The sequence below is a fragment of the Strigops habroptila genome, chromosome 11 (assembly GCF_004027225.2).
Source record: "Strigops habroptila isolate Jane chromosome 11, bStrHab1.2.pri, whole genome shotgun sequence".
NCBI lineage: Eukaryota > Metazoa > Chordata > Aves > Psittaciformes > Psittacidae > Strigops > Strigops habroptila.
Window position 1 is genome coordinate 21,720,327 of NC_046360.1, and position 18,613 is coordinate 21,738,939.

At 48.9% G+C, this 18,613-nt stretch overlaps 1 protein-coding gene across 2 annotated transcripts in view; it reads left to right on the forward strand.

Moving 5' to 3' along the window:
• The window catches only part of CACNA2D2 (calcium voltage-gated channel auxiliary subunit alpha2delta 2), a 207,153-nt gene that overhangs the window by 76,389 nt on the left and 112,151 nt on the right, over positions 1-18,613 (forward strand). For both annotated transcript variants that reach the window (XM_030501716.1, XM_030501717.1), the window contains exon 3: positions 4,218-4,334. In XM_030501716.1, coding sequence (XP_030357576.1) covers positions 4,218-4,334 — 117 coding nt within the window. The remainder of the gene's footprint in view (positions 1-4,217; positions 4,335-18,613) is intronic.

Below are 18,613 nucleotides of genomic sequence, written 5' to 3' on the forward strand. Positions count from 1 at the left end.
ATGGCAGGACCCCATCATAGGTAGTATGTGACTCAAAATGGGCCAGACCTCTGCTTGTGTGGTAGAGACCAACAGATCCTGAAGCTCTAGAGAAGCACTAGATGAGTGTCTGAGCAAGCAGCGCCTCCAAGGGCAGGTATCCTATTGCAGTACTTGTTGTACTGACTAATTCCCTTTGCAGGGACCATATCTGGGTCACTGTATGAAGGTGATGAGCATGGGCCTGGCTGTGGGAGCTTGCATTATCCCCCTGAACAGAGACCTTCCCTGCCTCCCATAATAATGTCGAGTGAGAAAAACCTTTTCTTTTCTGGTGCATGGCCTTAGTAGGGCATGATGTGGCACAGCCCCATCTCTGGGGCATGGGGTGTTATCTCGGGTGTACATGGCTGTCGTGCCTGTACAAGTGTGGTTGGTCTTTGGCCTCCGTGCTCTGAGTGCAATGCTCTGGGCGCAGGGAGGCAGTGCTCTGTTCTGCCTGGAGTACTCTGCTCTTTGGCAAACATGCCAGGCTTGCACTGTGATTAAAGGCTGGTGTTTGGACTGCAGCTGTCCAAACCAGGTGTATTGGATTCATACAGCGGCGGGGGGGGGAATAATTCCTGGAAGATGACTGTTACCCAGAGCAGATGCCTTTGCAGCAGGAGCCGGAGCTTTTCCCAGCGGAGCTGCTGGGCTTGGCGCTGAGCAAACCCCAGCTGGGGTTTGAGCTGTGGGTATGGCCTGTATCCTGGCTCAGTGGGGCTGAGAGCTGCTGGGGTTCCCAGCTGCCATGTGAGGGTTCAGCTTTTTGGTGATGGTTCTTGTTCTTCTGCTGTGGGGTGGAAGGGGAGTCTTGCCATGGAGATGGTGCTGTGCAAGCACAGCAGAGTGCTGCCCCACAGGTAGCTTGATTTGTGGGGAAAGGCTGCTTCTTGGGGGAATGGATCTATGGGGAGAGGGAAGCTGTTTGGGGTTGCATGTGTACCACGCCATCCAGCCCTCCTGTCAGTGTCCTCCCTCTTGTCCTCAGCAAGGAGGCTGGAGCCTGATCCTGCTGCTGTGCAAGGGAGGCCACTGCCTGCGGAACACTGTGAGGATGGGGCTGAGGAGACAATCTTTGCTTCCTCATGGTGCCCAAAGGCACACATAGTGCTAAGGGTGCTCTATAGGGAGCTCCCCCGGCGTCTCTTTTCCTTCGTGTTTTATCATCAGATACCTTGACTCATGGGGAGGTTTTGGGTCCTCTTGCAGCAGCTCACTGAGTAGTGATTCCTGCACCCATGGAAGCGTTCCTGCACCCTTTCCTTCCCGGGCTGCCCAGTTTCATAGTGCTGGGTGTGTCCATGGGGAACCAGGGAGGGCAAATGCTTCCTCTGAACCCCGGCAGCTCCCTGGATATATAGGCGCAGGGAATGAATAGCAGAGATCAGCATCATTTGTTGTGCATTAGGAGCAAGGCTAACAAGTGAATTTAGAGAATGGATGTTGGAGGCAGTATCAGATCTGCCTCTTCAGTTATATGGTTGCTGTGAACATGTACTGGCAATTGGCAGTGTTACCAGCTCTGCTTTTCAGTAAGGCTACTCAGCACTGCAGTGCTGATTTAGCTCATCTGCTCAGCTGTTCATAATTGCATGATGCTTGGAAATATTTGGAATTACATTTTCCATGTTGCAGGTTGTCTTGCACTGTCTGTGCAGTAACTTTAAGTTTGCCAGCCATGTTGAGCAGGGCTAAAGCAGGGGCCTTACATCTTGTTTCAGCATGGCTGGAGGATGGGGAGAGAAGGTGGCTGGTCTCTTCTCCCAAGTAACAAGTGATAGGACAAGAGGAAATGGCCTCAAGCTGCACCAGGGGATGTTTAGACTGGGTATTAGGAAAAAATTCTTTACTGAAAGGGTGCTCAGGCATCGGAACAGGCTGCCCAGGGCAGTGCTGGAGTCACCGTCCCTGCAAGTGTTCAAAACCTGTGTAGATAAGGCTCTTAGTGACATGGGTTAGTGGTGGCCTTGGCAGTGCTGGGGGAATGGTTGGACTTGATGATCTTAAAGGTCTTTTCCAACTTTGTTGATTCTGTGATTGCTTCACTTTGATGTTCCTGCATTGCCTCCCCCTCGCCTGCCCGCTGGGGTACGTGCAGGCTGCGAGGGGATGGGTTCTGTTTACAAAGGGGTTGCAGAGTAATACCCAGACTACCAAGAGCATGTAACTTGCATCCCCCTTCCCCCTGGGGTGCCAGTACAGCTGAATGTGAGCTGAATGTGAGAATTCCATGATTCTACATGGAATCAGAAGCAGCGGTTTCTTGACTCCGAGGTCACTGCTCTTAGAAATTTCAAACCCAGGTCCCAGAGCACTGGATCACAAGAGAATCTCAATGAGAAAGGTTTTCTAACCTGGAGGAAACTAAGGGCCTTTGCCATCACTGAGGAATGTTTGGGATGTCTTTGGCCAGAAAATCCTCACTTTGATTTAGCTCAAGGAAAACCCCAATATGGGAAATGTCACCTTAGATAAGTAAAGCCCAGCCAAGTTCTGAGCAACCCACACCAAAATGCTGCAGTGGGGAGTGTGAGGCTGCCTGCGTTGCCCGGAGCACTACCATTCATTCCCCTGCCTGTCTGGTACGTTCTTGTGCACGTATGGTCACTGTTAATTCTTGTTGGATTCTTCTAATTAACGCTGATGAACTGTTCAGCCAAGAAGACTGCAGAGCTCTGCAGCCACAGAGAGGCTGGAGGAACATCTCCTGGTTTCTTTCTCCTCCCTTGTGGACAGGCACCATTTCTGTCTGTAACCAATAGGAACTAATTTTCTGTTTCATAATGGAAATACTAATGTCAGGACTCCCTCCTTACCCAAAGCTTTCTCCTTGAGATTGCTCCTCTTCACTTTCCTAATTGCCGCTGCTCAGCTGGAGGTGGTGCACATCTTCCAAACACATTATTTTGTTATCCTATTACTTACCAAAGGGGGGGGAAAAATAGAGAGTATGAGAGAATATTGCTTTGTGTGGAGCTTTCCTCGCCTTAACCCCTTCTGTGCTGATGCAGGGCGCTTTTCTTCAGCACAGGATGTTTTGCTATTGGCAATATGTGCTTGTTAGTCTCAAGCTCGGGGTGTGATGGAGCTCTGATGTGAAGAACACCTAGAAATTATTTCTGCTGGAGCCTGAGGATGCCTCTAAAACATGCCTTTTTGAAGTCGCTCCATTCACATAACAATGACCTGTAATAAAACAAAATTGCTGAATTGATGTGAAACATGGGTGGTTTGGGGACCTAAATGATTTGGGTGAAGCCCTTGGAATCAGGTTGGCTGAAAACTTAATGCTTGGAGTTACCTTTCCTTGAAGACTGGCAGGTCTGGAGCCTGTGGGAGCAGAGCCTCGGGGCGGGCGCCGGAGCCATGCTCCATGTGGTCCTTAGGGACTGACTTGTTGGAAAGGATCACAGAGGTTTGGCTTGCTGCATCTCTGCTCTTGGCCCAGGGGCCATGCTCCTGCCCGTCAGCAGCCACGAGAGCTCGCAGAAATGCTGTTTCCTCCAGAAAGTGCAGAAATTAGCAGCTCTGAGCCTTTTATGTGCCACCCCACTGATGGAGGTGGTGGGTCACTATCCGGCAGGCAGGGCAGGTCACCTGAACCCCTTGGGGCTTTTTGGGGCAAAAAACCCCAACAGTTGGCTGGAGTAGAGCTAGGATGGAATAATGATGTATGTGGACACAACGCTGTGCTCCACACCTGAGGAGCCCTCCGGGCAGCACAGAGGGGCTGGGGGCAGGCAGGGAGCTGGGTTCATGCTTGTGGCATTCAGCAAGTGGCCTTGGGGAGGGGGAGAGTGAGCGGTCAGCGGGCTTCACCTGCCTTTGGGTGAGGGAGAGCAGAGGAGGAGCGTGGTGGCTCTGCCTGTGCTGCTGGTTTGGCTCAACAGGGGCGGAGGGTGGGCAGTGTGATGGGCAGCTCAGCTTTTGAGCGAGAGCGGAGGATGCTCACAGTCTGCAAGCGTGAAGGAAGGCAGCTATAAAGCCAGTGGTGTGGGCAGCAGGTCAAATGCTTTTTTTTTTTCCCCTGGTTGCAAAGCCTTTCTTTCTTGCTCCACTCATTTCCAAAGCTTAGATTGTTCCTTAATCCGTGTTGCTAAAATTCTGTGTTAGAGGATCAGCTTTTCTGTGGGAAGACTGCTGTACTTCTCTCTAATATTGACTGTCTTTCTTTCTCTTGTTTCCCTTCTTAGATCTACAATGAGAATAGAAACCTGTTTGAAGTCAAGGAGAATGTGCCCAGGAAATTGGTGGAGAAGGTCGCGGGGGACATTGAGAGCCTCTTGGCCAAGAAAGTCCGTGCTTTAAAGGTAAGGGGATGGCCCTGGTGCCAATCCTTAGACAGTTTAAAGAAGAGGGTTGATGCTGGTGTAGCATTATGATCTCAGCTTCAAAGTCATTGCAGTGGTTGTGTGGCCTTTTCTGGGAACTGCATCCTGCAGTTGCACATTCATATGGAGTGTGTCTGGGGTGTGAGACGAGGGCGTATCACAGGAGGATCTACTATAGGAGTCATCTTGCTTTTTATCTCCTCCCACCATCATGGGAGCACCTGAAGGTTCTGCACCAAGAATACAAGTGACAGCAAAAGCCTGGCAGCAGATTTTACCCTCTCATTTAACTGAGGTGTGCCGAATGGGAGCAGTGTCCCTGCAACAGCTCATGGATGTGTTTCAGACAAGTGGGGGTTTTCCCATTGAGGGGAAGATGCACTGAAACATTTGTGCCAGCGCCTGGTACTTGAATCCTGTGACTCTGTGTGTGAGTTGCCCTCGTGTGTGCACACATTTCCAATCTACCATCCTATTTTGTAACTCTCCTTTTAAAATGAATTCATTTTATCTGTAGTGGAGCAAGGTGACCTGCTCATGGTGCCAGCTCAGTGAAAGTCAGTGGTGGCTGTAGCAAGGCAGCAGCAGGGCTGTGCTCTGCTACAGCATTCTGTGCTGCTGGGAAAGAGACAACTAATTGCCTTCCTGCAGAGACTGAGACATCCTCCCCACTGCAGAGGGGTATGGGAGCCATGAAACAGCTTCACGCACAGAGTCATAGTGTCCTCTCAAATACTTCCTGTTGGGTTTGGGCAGGACTAGTTGGTGTGTTATTAAGGGCTCGCCTGATGCTGGACCTGACACAAAGGAGTGATTGCAGCAGTGCTGGTTAGATAATGAGCACTTGGGGCTGGCTTATTGTAGTGGGAACAATGATCTGTTGACCTGGGTTAGTCCTTTCAAGAGGATGACTTCAGAGTGCAGTCTCTGGATGGGGCAGTTTCTTACATCCAGCTTGCACACAGATTCTTGACATGCTGGGTTGGTGGTACTGCCAACAAGAGCTGGAAATGGGGAAGTTGATGGGGGAGGAGAAATTGGATCTTCTGAATTTCTTCCACATTGTGCCAAGCTCCTCTGAAGCAGTGGGGCTCCCACAGCTTCTTCTACCCTGCAGCCTGTGTTTTCTTCTGCCTCAACTCTCCCCTTAGTTGAATCATCTCTCCTGGAGTCATTTCCTCCCCTTCTCTCATGACTCACAACAGTAATGATGACTTCTTGAAATACATTTTTCAGCATCTGAGTCAGGTGGGACTCCATGTATCAGCTGGGGCAGGTGGGGAGGGAGAAATGGAGCCTCTCCTCGGTGTATGAATTACCAGGTCACTCATGTGCTCACTCTGCTGAAAAGAGGCATCCCTGTCTCCCTTGCTGCAGAAGAGAGAAGGGATGTTGCTTGTGCTTTGGGGCTTTGTAGGGAGGTGCTAGCCAGCCTTTGGGCACACAGTTGAAGAGTGCCATTCTGATTATGTGGTGATTCAATCCGATCATCAAAGAGCCTGTTTTGCTCTGTTTCTAAGTGAAAATATTAACATGTCTTTATTAAACTGTGTGCAGAGCATTTATTAATAATACATAGGGTCTTGCCTTGTGTGTTGCATTTCTAAGAAGCAGAAATCAAGCACAAGGAAACCAAACTCATCTCTCTGGCCCTGACAGCCCTGGTGCAGCCTCGTGGCACAGGTCTGATACTAGCAGGACACTGATTTCCCATGTGCATTTCGGAGGAGTGCTGGAGCCAGGTTGGGGTATGTGTGTGTATAGAGAGGGTAATTGCTTCCTAAAATAAGTCGTCTACATGGGGCTCGTTATTTGGATGCAGTCCCTCGGTTTTTGTTCCAGATCATTGTATCCAATGACAGTCTCATCATGGGACAGAAAAATTCCTAGGAAGATCTTTTGCAATCCCCACTGTTCCAGCTGGCACTAGAAAAGAGCATCTGCATTTGGGCCCTGGGGGACTTGGGCCCTGGGGGACTTGCACCCTGTGTCCCACACAGGCCTCTGTTTGACAGGGATTTGCACTAACTGCCCTTTTCCCCAGCATCCTCCAGTGTCTTTTCTCTATGATGATTTCACTGCTTCAAGCCTGTACTCACAGTCTCCTTTGGGCTCTGTAGTTCCAGCTGCCCTTTATTCCCAAGGTTTAGCAGGAGGGGAGGTAGAAAGGATCGTCTTCAATTTCGAAAGTACAGCTCATGTGAAGTGCAAGTAATAGATATTGCTAAGGTGGAGTAACTCCTGAGGGAGATGACATAACTTCTACCCTGTGTATTGCATTGTGAAGAAGTTCCAGAGGTCTTGCTATAGGTGAGGCGTAAGGAAATGGTACCTATGTTCCCAACCAGGTGCTTTAAGGGGCTGCTCTTGTCCATGCTCATGAGCTTGCCCTTGTTAGGGCTAATACAGACATCTTCCCTCATGCGTGAAAAAGGAACAAGGTGGCAGGTTGCCACATCACAAATCCCCATTGTGTTTTCCTTGTGCTGGGAATCGCAGCTGGCTGGCTTGTGGTTCAACATCATCTGAGACTAGACCTCAGCAGGATGGTTGGTTGCCAAATAGATTCTTTGCCACTTTTCTTCTTTAACTTAAATTTATTTCTTCTTCAATCTCTCAGTGTGTTCAGACCTCTCCTTGCCTTTTTATGTGCCCAGGGGGACGTGTGCAGGCTAGAGCGTCTTGGGTGATCTTGTTTAGGAGACCAGATGTTGAAGTTGGATGCTGTTGGAGCACTGAGTGAACCAAAGCAAGACCATCACCTGGGGATGGGCACAGGCAGCTTCTGGCTCTGGATTCCGAAACCCAAGGGGCATTTTTCTCTCTTCTCTTTTCTTCTCTCTGTGTAGCCTTTCTAGGATTCCCCAATTCACCCGTAGTGAAAGCCTCAGTGGCTGTTTGGTGAGGTTGGTGAAGATGAGCCATAGAAAGTTCTCCATAGAAGAGAAAGGAAGTAGAAAAGGTAAAAGGCACTGGAAGGAGCCTCCCTTGCCTTCAAATCCAGCTCCTTGCCTTCTCCATGTGCCCAGACCACAAGGGAATCTCTTTTTCCCTTGCCTGTGCTATTGCCATTCCCACTTTGTGCTCTGCCAGTAGACCAGGACTGCTTCTTCCTGCCACACCACGTCCCTGATTGCCCCAGCTCTGCTGCTTGTGGCCACTAAGGAGGTCCTGGCAGCCCAGCCCTGCTTCCTCACCTGTGCTGGCAATGCCAAACGCATGGATCAAAGCAAGGGGGTGGTAGAGGGGCTGCTGAGGCCATGAAAGGATTTGGAAAGTGTCTGTGCAAGTGGCCGAGGGGTTGCTGAACCATTTCTGATGTGCAAGCCCAGCACCTCAGGTGATTCCTCTATTGCTGCAAAAGCATCTCTGCCATAAAAAGGTGCTGAGGGAACAGGAGGAGGTCATTGCTTGTGGTGCAGGATCTAGTAGGGTATTTCCTTCTCTCATTCAGGTCACAGATGCTCCAGACCTGATTCTTTTATAATACCAGGTGAAGTGCGTGAGCGATGCTCCCGAGTCTGTCCTTGCCTGAAGCTCTGCAGACTGTGATTTGGTGGAGGAGGAGGCTGAGAGATGGAAATTTTAGATCCTAGGTTATGTTTTAGGCTTGTTTCTACTTTTTATACAGTTCTTGCAAAGGCTGCTTTTGGATGCTGACTGCTTCATCCTTCACATACTTAACCACAGACAATTTGCTTTGCCTCCTGAGAGCAGCACATCCCACAGTTTACTGAGTGGGTTATGCCCCGAGGTGAGCTATTAATACGCCGTGACCAGCCTAAAGACTGCTGTCTGTGCTGGTGGTCTTCCCCATCTCTAAGAAGAGGCCTCCTGATCCATAAAACATGGTATGAATGTCTGCAGGCTCTGGCATTGCCCCCATGGGATGCTGGCAACATGGCTGGGCTGGTATCTTTTCCAAAGAGCTGTTTTAGTTTTGCATATTGTACATCACAGGCAAAATCTTTTGGCTTAAGGTGAAGTTTGATAGTTTCCCAGTGGACCTCAGCTGTGTGCAGTACCACGTGTTGAGCAGAAGTGCAGCGAGGTGGCATTTCATGTCTTGGAGAATTTATGTGTATTTTATATATGTGTGTGTGTGTGTTACATAGATGTATATATGTGTAGTAGGCTTGGTGCACCTTGCGTGACTCTGGTGATGTGAGAACTAACAGCACTTACCAGTAGTTAAGAGAAGAGTTTGCAGGGTTTGTTTATTCTGCTGTTGGGGAATTTAACTGCATATTTTGGGTTCAAACTTAAACAGGGGAAGTTTACGTTAGATCTAAGGAAGAAGTTCTTTACCGTGAGGGTGGTGAGGCTCTGGAACAGGCTGCCCAAGGATGTTGTGAATGCTCCATCCCTGGCAGTGTTCAAGGCCAGGTTGGATGGAGTCTTGGGTGACATGGTTTAGTGCGAGGTGTCCCTTCCCATGGCAGGGGGGTTGAAACTAAGTGATCTCAAGGTCCTTTCCAACCCAAACCATTCTGTGATTGTATGATTTTTGTTGCTATGTGTTTGGCTCCAGCGTAGAATAAGCCCTCAGTGGAAAGCAGGGCTTTGTTAGAAGGGTTCAAGGCTCCTGTTCCTTCAGCTAAGGGGTAGAAGCTCACAATACATTTCACTGTAGGCTTTCAGATTTTCCTGTAGGAAAACCTACACTTGGCATTAGATGTCTTCTTTTGGCAGAAAAATTAATTCAGAGGACAAGACTGGGTATTTTCTGTGTTTTGAAAGCATACTGCAGGGATGCCTGGCTGGGTTTCCTGTGGCTATGAAGCCTGAACATGGCTGTAGGAGTCTGGCATTCCCATCTTCCTTTACCTTGGATCCTAAGGGATGGTGGCTGGAAGAGCTGGGATTTGGTGCACAGCGAAGATGATTGATCTGGAAATGAATAAGGCTTGGGGTTTTATACTGCCTTCACCAAATTTCTCAGATTTGTCTCTGATTTCCATCCCCTGCCCTCATTTGGGGTCTTCCTGCTTACTGGCATTTTTTCTTGTGTGTTCCTTCTGGTGTGATGGTGCAGTTAGTACTTGGCCATGCTTCAGGACCCTTGGATGGAGCATGAGGTGGGAGTTTGGTGTGTTACCACAAAGTACTTAGCAAGCCAGCTCTTTGGGGGTGAGAGCTGGTCAGCGGGGTAGGAGCTCAGACCGGTTGTGCTTTTAGTCCCGGCTCAGTGCATTACTGTTCAGCTGGGACAAGTTCCAAGCTCTATTTACATCTGGCACAAGCATATATCAAGAGTGCAGAGGAGATTTAACTGGACAGGTTTATCCCTTTAACAATTCTGATAGCCCTGAGATTTCCCTTGCAGGTATGTGGTGAACAGAGTGTTTATCAGCTCTTCTGCTCCCTGATAGGGACAATAAAAGGTTTCATTTGTCTGAAGAGCTGCAAAAACTGGCATGCAGCAAAGCATCTCTCAGCCCAGTTCAGAGCATCTCCCCACTCCCTCCTCTCTTGGCAGCACTGACCTCTGTCGTGACATGGGCTGGTAGGAAGTGAGCAGTGTGGGCAAAGCAGCTTTGTCTTCGCTCCTTTGCTGTTGGGGATGTTGCCTTCCTCTGGTCTTGGTGGCATGTGGTGTTCAGGGCAGGCAGTGAAGGGGATCAGTGTTCAGCAGGAGCAGCCCTGGGGTCGTACTGGATTTCTCCTCTGCTGCTGGCAGTGCAAGGTCCTGGTGCCACCTTGCTGCCCTGCTGAGCTGCCTGAAACAAGTTCTTCCAGGCACTCGTTGGCCAAGTCGTTGGTGTGTTTAACTAGAGGGATCCCAGGACAGGAGAGAGCCCCTCCTGAGCTGCAGTGCATGGGGTTTGGGTTGGGTGGCACCGTGCTGTGCTGCGCACATGGGCCTGGTGGGTTTTCCTGCCGCAGTGTGATATATGGCCCTGGGTTTTACCTGGTGGGGGATTTCTGGGCATGACAGAAGACCACAAGTGGTCGCTCCCTGGCCTGCTGGGTCCCAGGCCAGTGTCCAATCTAAGGTGTATGTTACCCATCTCATCTAGACAGCAAAATGGGGGAGGAAAGAGGGAATAAATGTAGTTCAAGTGAGCTCAGATGCAGCCTGTGGTGGGATGTGGGGCTTCATTGCCCCATGCATACCCACGCTGTTCCAGCCACATGGCCATGGACAGGAGCAATTCCATTCATGGAGGAGGGACCACAACCAACATAAACCTTGTGCATGCTGAAGTACAGAACGTTTAAAGGTACTATCTCTGCGCTTAATTCATAGTGACAAATACATCCCTCCTCCCGCTGCTTTGCAGATTGGTTGGTGGCTTTTGTTTTTAATTCTATTTTTAATTTGCTCCTAATCAGGCCCTGGCTGCCTGTCCCTATGTATTCATATATGTATTTATTTATTCAATCATGTGTGCGTGTCTTCTCCTGCCTCGCGATTTGTTCTTGTGCTGGAGCTGCTCCAGTAATCCAATTTGAATCCAATCTCCCAGGTCTGGAATTCTAATTCACAGATTGCAGAGGGGAACTATACAATGCCTGCACACCAGGACGGGGGTTTATTGTCTAATCTAATCAGGGACAATCAGATGTTTGTAACAAGTCTATCAAAACTGTATTGGGCCAGTTTGCCAAGCCATGTAACCAGCTTTCTTAATAGCACTAACACGATTTAGGGCTTCCTGCACTTTCATGCAGATTATGTTGAAGGTTTCCCTTTCTTCTCCCATGAGCACTTGGCAGCAGCCCAGCCCGATGGGCTTTACAACTTTGTAAGCTGCTTGGTGCACTCTGCAGCAGGAGGTTTGTGAGGACACCGCGGCTCCTGCTGCGGCTCCCCCGGCACCGCATGTGCTGGAGGTTGGATGATCCCGTTTGTGGGCACCTGTGCAAGGTACGGGCTCAGTACCACAAATGCATCTGGAATAACGGATGGGGGAGTGAAAAGTGATGGTGCTGACCTGATAAAGTATCGAGTAAGTCTCCTTAGCAGGTCAGTAGCCCTGCATGCAGGCCATCAGCTGTCAGGCACTGTGGGCTTGCCTGGCTGTTGGTAAAGAGCAAGAAACCTGTGTCCTCTCTTGCCCTTGGCAGGTTGAGGCTGTTGGTTTTGGGTACTCGCTGTAAGAAGCCTGGACAGTTGCTGTTCAGGGAAGAGACCTCTCTGGGGGGTTTTGGGGATGCCCTCTCAGGGCCCGGAGCAAAAGAGGAGGCAAAACCAGTTCTGCAATTGAGCTGATGTCTCTTAGTATAGGTCTCCAGTGCAGAGTGGAGTTACCTTACTTTTCCTGTGCAAATAAACAGTTTCCTGACTTTCCCTTACCTGAACACTGGAATATCCCTGTGATCCCTGGCAGCTAGCTGTTAGCCAGGAGATGAACTTACATTGCTTCTCACACTCCAGGTCTGTACCAGTCAGCTCTGCACCCGATGCCTTTACCGAGGGATTTGTTTTAGGCTTATGGATTCCTCCCTGCCTCAGAGCATCTTTATTTTGGCAGGTACTATGTGCTGCACTCATCCCTGGGGCAGGCTCGCTAAGGGGAGCTGCAGCACGCTGCTGGTGCTTGCATCGCAGCCAGGGCTGAGGTTCATGGTCTCAGGTCACACGGCAGTGCTGGGAGCTTTAGCTGGGCTTTTAGCCTCAGCAAAGCTTGCCCTGGCTCTGTGTGTGCTGCTGGGCTGCTTTGCACACACAGGGAGGAAGACTATGAACTCCTAACGGGAACTAACTTCTCTTTGAGTGTTTAATCACTGTGCATGCCTTGTCTTTTTGCGCTCTGCACCCAGCAGTGTGAAGAACCCAGAGACTTCTGATACCAAGTGAAGGGAAGGATGAAATAGTCCTTAAAGGATGTTTTACTTCCCTTCCTAAAACTGTGTTGTGTATTTGACAGCAGTGCATGTTGTTTTCCAGTTTTTCCTGGTTTCTTCAGCACAGGAACAGCGCTCTTAGAGGTAACTAAGGCCATTAGTGTTGGCAAGGGCTTTGCAGCAGCTGTAGTTCTTGGCTGTCTCAAAGCTCAGGTCTGTCAGCTTGGTCCTTATCCCCTCAAGCTCCTGAAGCCCGGTGGGGCTGCCTTATTCTGTGCGCTAAGGGGATGCACTTGGGGGTGGTTGAAAGGGTAAAAGAAGATGGGTAAGACTAACTCATCTACATAGGTAGATATAGATAAAAGAATGGTTAGTGACGCGATAGAGGAGAGGGTCTCTGAGGGAATTTGTGCTAGGGAAGAGAATTGCCATTTAATTCTTTACAAAACAACCTTTAAACATGGTTGGGAAGATGTGTTTGCAATGATAGCAAAATAAAAGAAACCATGTCACTGAAAAAAGGGGATTTATTTGAATTTCCTTGGTTAATTTTGGTGTGAGAAAATGCATTTCCATGGCAGTTTGGTAGCTAGAGTTGCTTCTGCGTCCTGTCCTGTGGCTTTGTAATCCGTGCATGGTGGGAGAGGGCAAGGGGAGGATCCTTATTTCCCCAGGATTGCCTCTAGTTTTGCAGGGAGTGTGTACCTCTATTCTTAGAAATCTGCTCTTAGTCCTTGAGAGTTCAGGCGCTGCCCTCCGTGTTGCTGTCCATCCTTGAAGAGCTCTCTGAAGCCCAAGATCTTGGGCAGAAAAGGCTCCCACCAGTTTATTCTCTTGTTCTGTGTTTATTCCCCTCTGAATGTTTGAAATGCATCATCAGGGATGGAAGGCTCTTATATTGAATAGGAATAATTGACCTCAGCTGAAAAACTGAATCATTTTGAATTCAATTCAGGTAGATTGAGGATTATGGTTTTTTAAGGGTTTCATCCCCTAGTTGAACTAAAAATCAATTACTTGCATAGCTCTGTTTACAGACAAGTAGCGAAGTTAAAGACTCTAATGATTGAGGGGGTGGAGGTTTGGTCCTGGAGGTTAATGGACTTGCATGAAGCTTTTTGTCTCAAAAGCTCTCCTCAAATCCCACCGCCTTTTCCTAAAGAAAGTGAATTTGGCAAGTCTCGCTTCTGCAGCCCACGAAACCCAAATCAGCTCGGGTACAGTTTATCTTGGTAGGTCTTTGCATGAGCATCCTGTGACTTGATAGCAGGGATGGCTGCAGGTGAGGAGCAGGAGGTGGTCATGAAGATGGCGGATGTAGCAAGCATTTTGGTTGACTCTGGGCGAGTGCTGCTGTGCTGTTACACACGAGCTGGCACGTGAGCACGCTCCCTGTCTTGTAGTGTGGTGTCCAGAGGGGACTGTGCTTTCTGTTCCACACAGCTTTGCTTTGCATCCGCTGAAGCTTAAATGGGGTGAGCCTGAAAGCCATCAGCATCCAGCCCTACCCCGTAGCAAGGAGCTATTATACACTCGCAGAGCAGCTGATGTCCATTAAATGTTTGAGTGACGCTAGAACAATGTGTAAAATATCTGTGATAAGGATCTAGCAAATCTTAATTTAAAAAAAGAAAAAAAAAAAAAAACCAAGAATGTAAATTGCACATACAAATGTGATAAAGAGCCAGAGATAACGTTAAAGAGATCGTATCAATTTAATGCAAGTTTAGTGCCAAAGCCTGTGATCTGCTCTTTCAAGAGCAATTGTTGGGGGCCCGTGGTATTCCAGCAGATGCTCAAATCATCCTGGTCCTCTAGACGAGCCGTCCCTGCAGCCAGCGTGCTGCATGGAAGCTGTCTGCTTTCTGGGGATTAATGAAAACCATTCCTGCCTCTACAATACAAATAATGTTCCTTGGAAAAAAATAAAGTGCCCTTCTTTCTGCCTGCTGGCCCTTGGGTCGCTCAAAATGCAATTAAAAAGCAGCTTAATACAGCCTCGTGATGAAAAATCTGTCAGCGTACACAGGCACGATCTGAAGTGAAAGCAAGATGGAACGGATGTGAGCAGAAATGTTTAACCGTGTGCCTGCCTGCCCGGTGGTGCTCGCGGAGCCGCAGCTGAACTGGGATGTGTGGGGCTGGAACTGGGTTAGCTGGGGCAGCTGGCAGCCGGAGCTGGGCTGCGAGGACGTGGGGGCTGACCCGTGACCCAGCCTGGGCTCCCCATGCCTCCAGAGTCTCTGCCTGGTATCCTGTCTTATGTCCTTGCTTTCTGTCCCTCCGCTGCTGTTCCAGATGTGCTATATGCCTGAAAGCAGCCGAGGAGCATGGCATAAAGGCTGTGGAAAGTACCCTTGTGGGTTTGGAAGTGGCAACTCATGGCTGTGGGTCAGTGTTTGTGCCTGACAAAATGCCTTCCCACAGCTTTAAGTGTAATAATGGGAATTCAAGTGAAATGGTGGGGGTTTCCTGCAGACATGAAAGTAAAGCTGGTAATTCCTTAGCAGAATTCCTTACAGAGCTGGGACTGAGTAACTCTTGAAGAGTGGGATGCTCACAGAGGGCTCCTGTGAACACCAGCAGCACTGCCTGTCTGTGGCCCATCGCCTGCCTTTGGCACTGCAAAATGAATGATTGTCTTTGGCTGCCCTGTGTTTGCCATTTGTGCGCACCACTTGTAAGAGGTGTGAGTTGAAATCTCACCCCGACTGTACACAAAGAGCTGCTGTAGCAACAACTTCACTAGAGTTGTGGTGGGAGCAGTGTTTCAGGTTGCACGCCAGTGGATGGCACAGCTTTTATATCTCCTAATTATATAGGGAGAAAACGCGGGTCTGTGCCCTTCCTATTGCTGATCGTAGCCATGCCTCGCTCTCCTCACACGAATGAAGATGTCTCTGCTGGGCTGCCTGTAATAGAGGAAGTTGGATAAGATCACAGGAGAAGATGTTGAGCTTTGTGGCACTGAGGGGCAGTGGGAAACCCTGGTGGGGACAAGGAGATAAGCAACTGTGCTCTTGGGTGAGCGTGGAAACGGATAAACAAACTTCAAGGTGGCGATAGTTTGGCTTCCCAAGCACATTCCAGCAAGTAATGAATTCCCTTAGGATAGATGTATTTGACTGCTCCAGCTTTATGCATGGGGAAACTGAGGCCTGAAGAGATCATGCTTTGTCTTTCATACACCCGGGAACAAGAGCTGTGCTTCCTAATTAAGTTCTGGGACTTTTAGCTCCAAGGTGTCCTTCATGCATGGTTGCTACAATAACATCTCCCTGGAGCTCAAAGCTGCTTCTCTCTGCTCTGCTTAGGTTTGGCACTATTGTTCTCTGGCTAGTTCAGCCTTTGAATGTGAATGTTTGTAGCAGAAAATGTGAAATGCACCCTTCTGAAAGAGTACGAGCTGGATGCATCCATAAATCTTCTCCCTGCATGCTGGCGCCCAGCTGTTTGTGCCTCCCCTAAATGCAAGCAGTGCTCTGGCCCATTCAGGTGGGCATGTGGGGCTTGCTGAATGGTGGCCACTGGAGTTGGGAGGGTTGCTCAAGGGTAGAAAGACGGCTGTGAAATGGAGGGGGATGCTGCTTGTCCTTCTGTGCCCCTGTCCTGGGAGATGTGCAGAGACCCCAATATTAGCGGGAATCTTTCTTCCTACCTTCTGCCTGCTGAGGAACTTCTTTTCATGGCTGAAATTGATTCTTGTAAGTGGATGGAAAGGATATATCCCAAATCTTGAGGGCCTGGAGTGCACATAGAATAGAAAACAGAATGTATGTATGTGCGGCTGTAAATAGAGTTGTCACTCTAAAAGGAATAGGGTTTCTAGTGCTTGTCAGATCATTTTTAAAGCATTTTTATTACTAGATTGCATTCTAAGATAAAATTTATTGTAGCAAATAAGAGGGAAGGTGTAGGATTAGAGTGCAGGTTTGGAAACACACTTCAAAATTACGAAGTCTTTGAGCCTTAGCTGAGGGCAGGCTGCCTGCTTCAGGGTTTCCTCCAGGGCATCTCCTGCCCTGCAGGTTTAAAGGATGATTTCCTGATTTTGGTGCAAACTCTGCCCTAGCCTGTCACCTGTTATAATCGAGCAATGACGTACCATGTGGACATTAGCACAGAAGCTCATGAGTCTGTGTCCTGTGTATGGGGCAAAAACCCTCCAGGGCACCTATCCCAGCTGGTTGTCCTGGGGAACACCCTGTTCCCTGAATGTGGCTTTAAAACAGCCGCCCTAAGGATTTCGTGTCAAAACTGAGGATCAATCCTGGCACATGTTGACTCTTCCTTTCCTTCCTCTCCCCCGTGAACATTGCTCCTAAAACGTTTTGTTCCAGTTATATCCTTTATTGTTTAGTGCTACGTCTGCAAGCAAAATAAAAACACTGGGCTGACTCTTTTCTTAGCTAATCCTTGCAGATACCATTAGCCTCCCTTTTTCCATCCCAGCCCATCCATTTCCATCTTTTCCTCCTAGTTGTTCCTAGTGATACCTGTCTACTTTGATATGTATCAATGACAAAGTCACCAAGGTGGTGTTCTCAGTCGCCTCAGCCGTTCATTGGATGCAGCATGCCAAACAGCAGTCGTCTCCCCCTAACAAACTTAGACATCCAAGTTGTGTTGTTTTCATTTACCCTGGTTTAGATAACCCTAAAGCACATCGCAGACCAGATGCTGGAAGAAGCAGTTGCTTTGCAACACCGTCTGAATGCCGCAGCCCCCCGTGCTGCGCAGGGTGGTACGGAGATGCAAACAGAAGGGTGATCAGTGACTGGGGAGGGATGGGTGGATGCAGCAACCTCCTGCTTCCAGACCAGCTTGTGGCCTTGGTCAGAACTTGGCTTTTCTGAATGTTGCCACGAATATTTGAAAGTCACTCAGTACCTGGAGAAGTGAGAAGAAAGTCAGCTGGATTTAACCCTTAGACTTGTGCAGACCCATGTTTGCCATAACCCCTCGCCTCTAAAGAACTAGATGGGTTTTGCACACAGACTAATGCAGGTGGTCCCGGTTGCTTTGGTATCAGCATTTTTCTGCCTCTTCCACCCCTACTCAAACCCACAATGTCTGCAAGGTCCCATTCTGAGTAGCTGCTCTGCTCCCTCTGTGCTGAGCATCCCTAAAACCTGCGCCATAATAGCATCCCTGCTAATTATATCACTGCAGATTTATTTCATGGTAATATTATTGCTGGCCTCAGGCATCACCACTATCATTGGAAAACATCGAATGATCACAGCTCCTTAGCTGCCTCCATTAAACCTGAGAGAAGCGTCTGGGCCTGTTTATAAGTTTCTCTTTTGATGAGAGCCAAGGATTGATGAGCTGGTGGATGCGAGGCTTGCAGAACGTGCCCTGGAGGGAAGCTTGCCTCGTCACAGCAGCCATAAGGTGCAGATGGCAGGATCACTAGCTGAATGCATACACAGCCTGGGAAGCAGCGAGCGAGGTGGGAGCATCGCCTTTATCTCTTCAGGGCAGGCCTTGCCCCCTCCCTCGCAGCAGCATCCAGCGCCGAGGGCTGCAGAGCATTACATGCGGGATGGCTCCGTGCTCCTGACCAGCGGTGCTGGAGGCTTGGTGGGAGCTGCTCCCAGGGAAGGGGGTGTTTCAGGTGAGCAAATCATCTTGTGACACTTTCTGCTGGAAATTTTGGAGGTAGAGCAGAAGAAAAGGCAAAAATATCAGTGCTGTTTCCCAACAAAAAATGGAGAAAAAGAATTCAGGAGTTTTCTCTGTGTTTTCCTTGCGAGAAATAAAACACCGGCTGGTGTGCTGGGTACCAAGGCCTTCTGCTGAGAGTGTGGCTGCAGGCCAGTGCTGCATCCCCAGGGCTGTTCTGTTCCTAAAACCCAAGCTTGTAGCTGCTTGGTGCTGCAGGCTTCGTCCTTTTCAAAGCACAGCAGTGGGATGGCAGTAGGTCTGTAGGGTGAAGCATTTAGTGCTGATGTCCTGATATCCACACTCTGGTTTTTGGAGGGCATATTAAAATATTTCAGTATACATTCCACTATTGCACGGGCTTGTTGCAAGTGTTTTTGTCTGTGCCTGAAGCCCAGTTTGACTTGCCGGGATGGGGTGACCATCATTCCGAGCCAATGTATTGGTCTTGTCTATGGTCCCCAGACGGCACCCAAAGGAACAGCAGGTTATCACAGATCTGAGATTTAGCTCGTGGAGAACATGAGGAGGTAACTTGTCAAGGTCCCTTTCAAGATCTATAATGTAGATCAGTTGTTATTGATTTTACTGTGTTCAACCATAAAGTCCTTTCTGGTTATGGTGTGAAGTGCTCCAGCACAGCAAAGAGTGGGCCAAAAACTTGACTGAAATGGGGTCAATACATTACATGCAGACAAAAGGCACTTCCACTCAGACTACATCAAGTCTCCTGGTAATTTCAGCAAAACAGTCAGAGCAGAAATATGCTGATAATTATTTAAATTAGACTCTGAGCATTG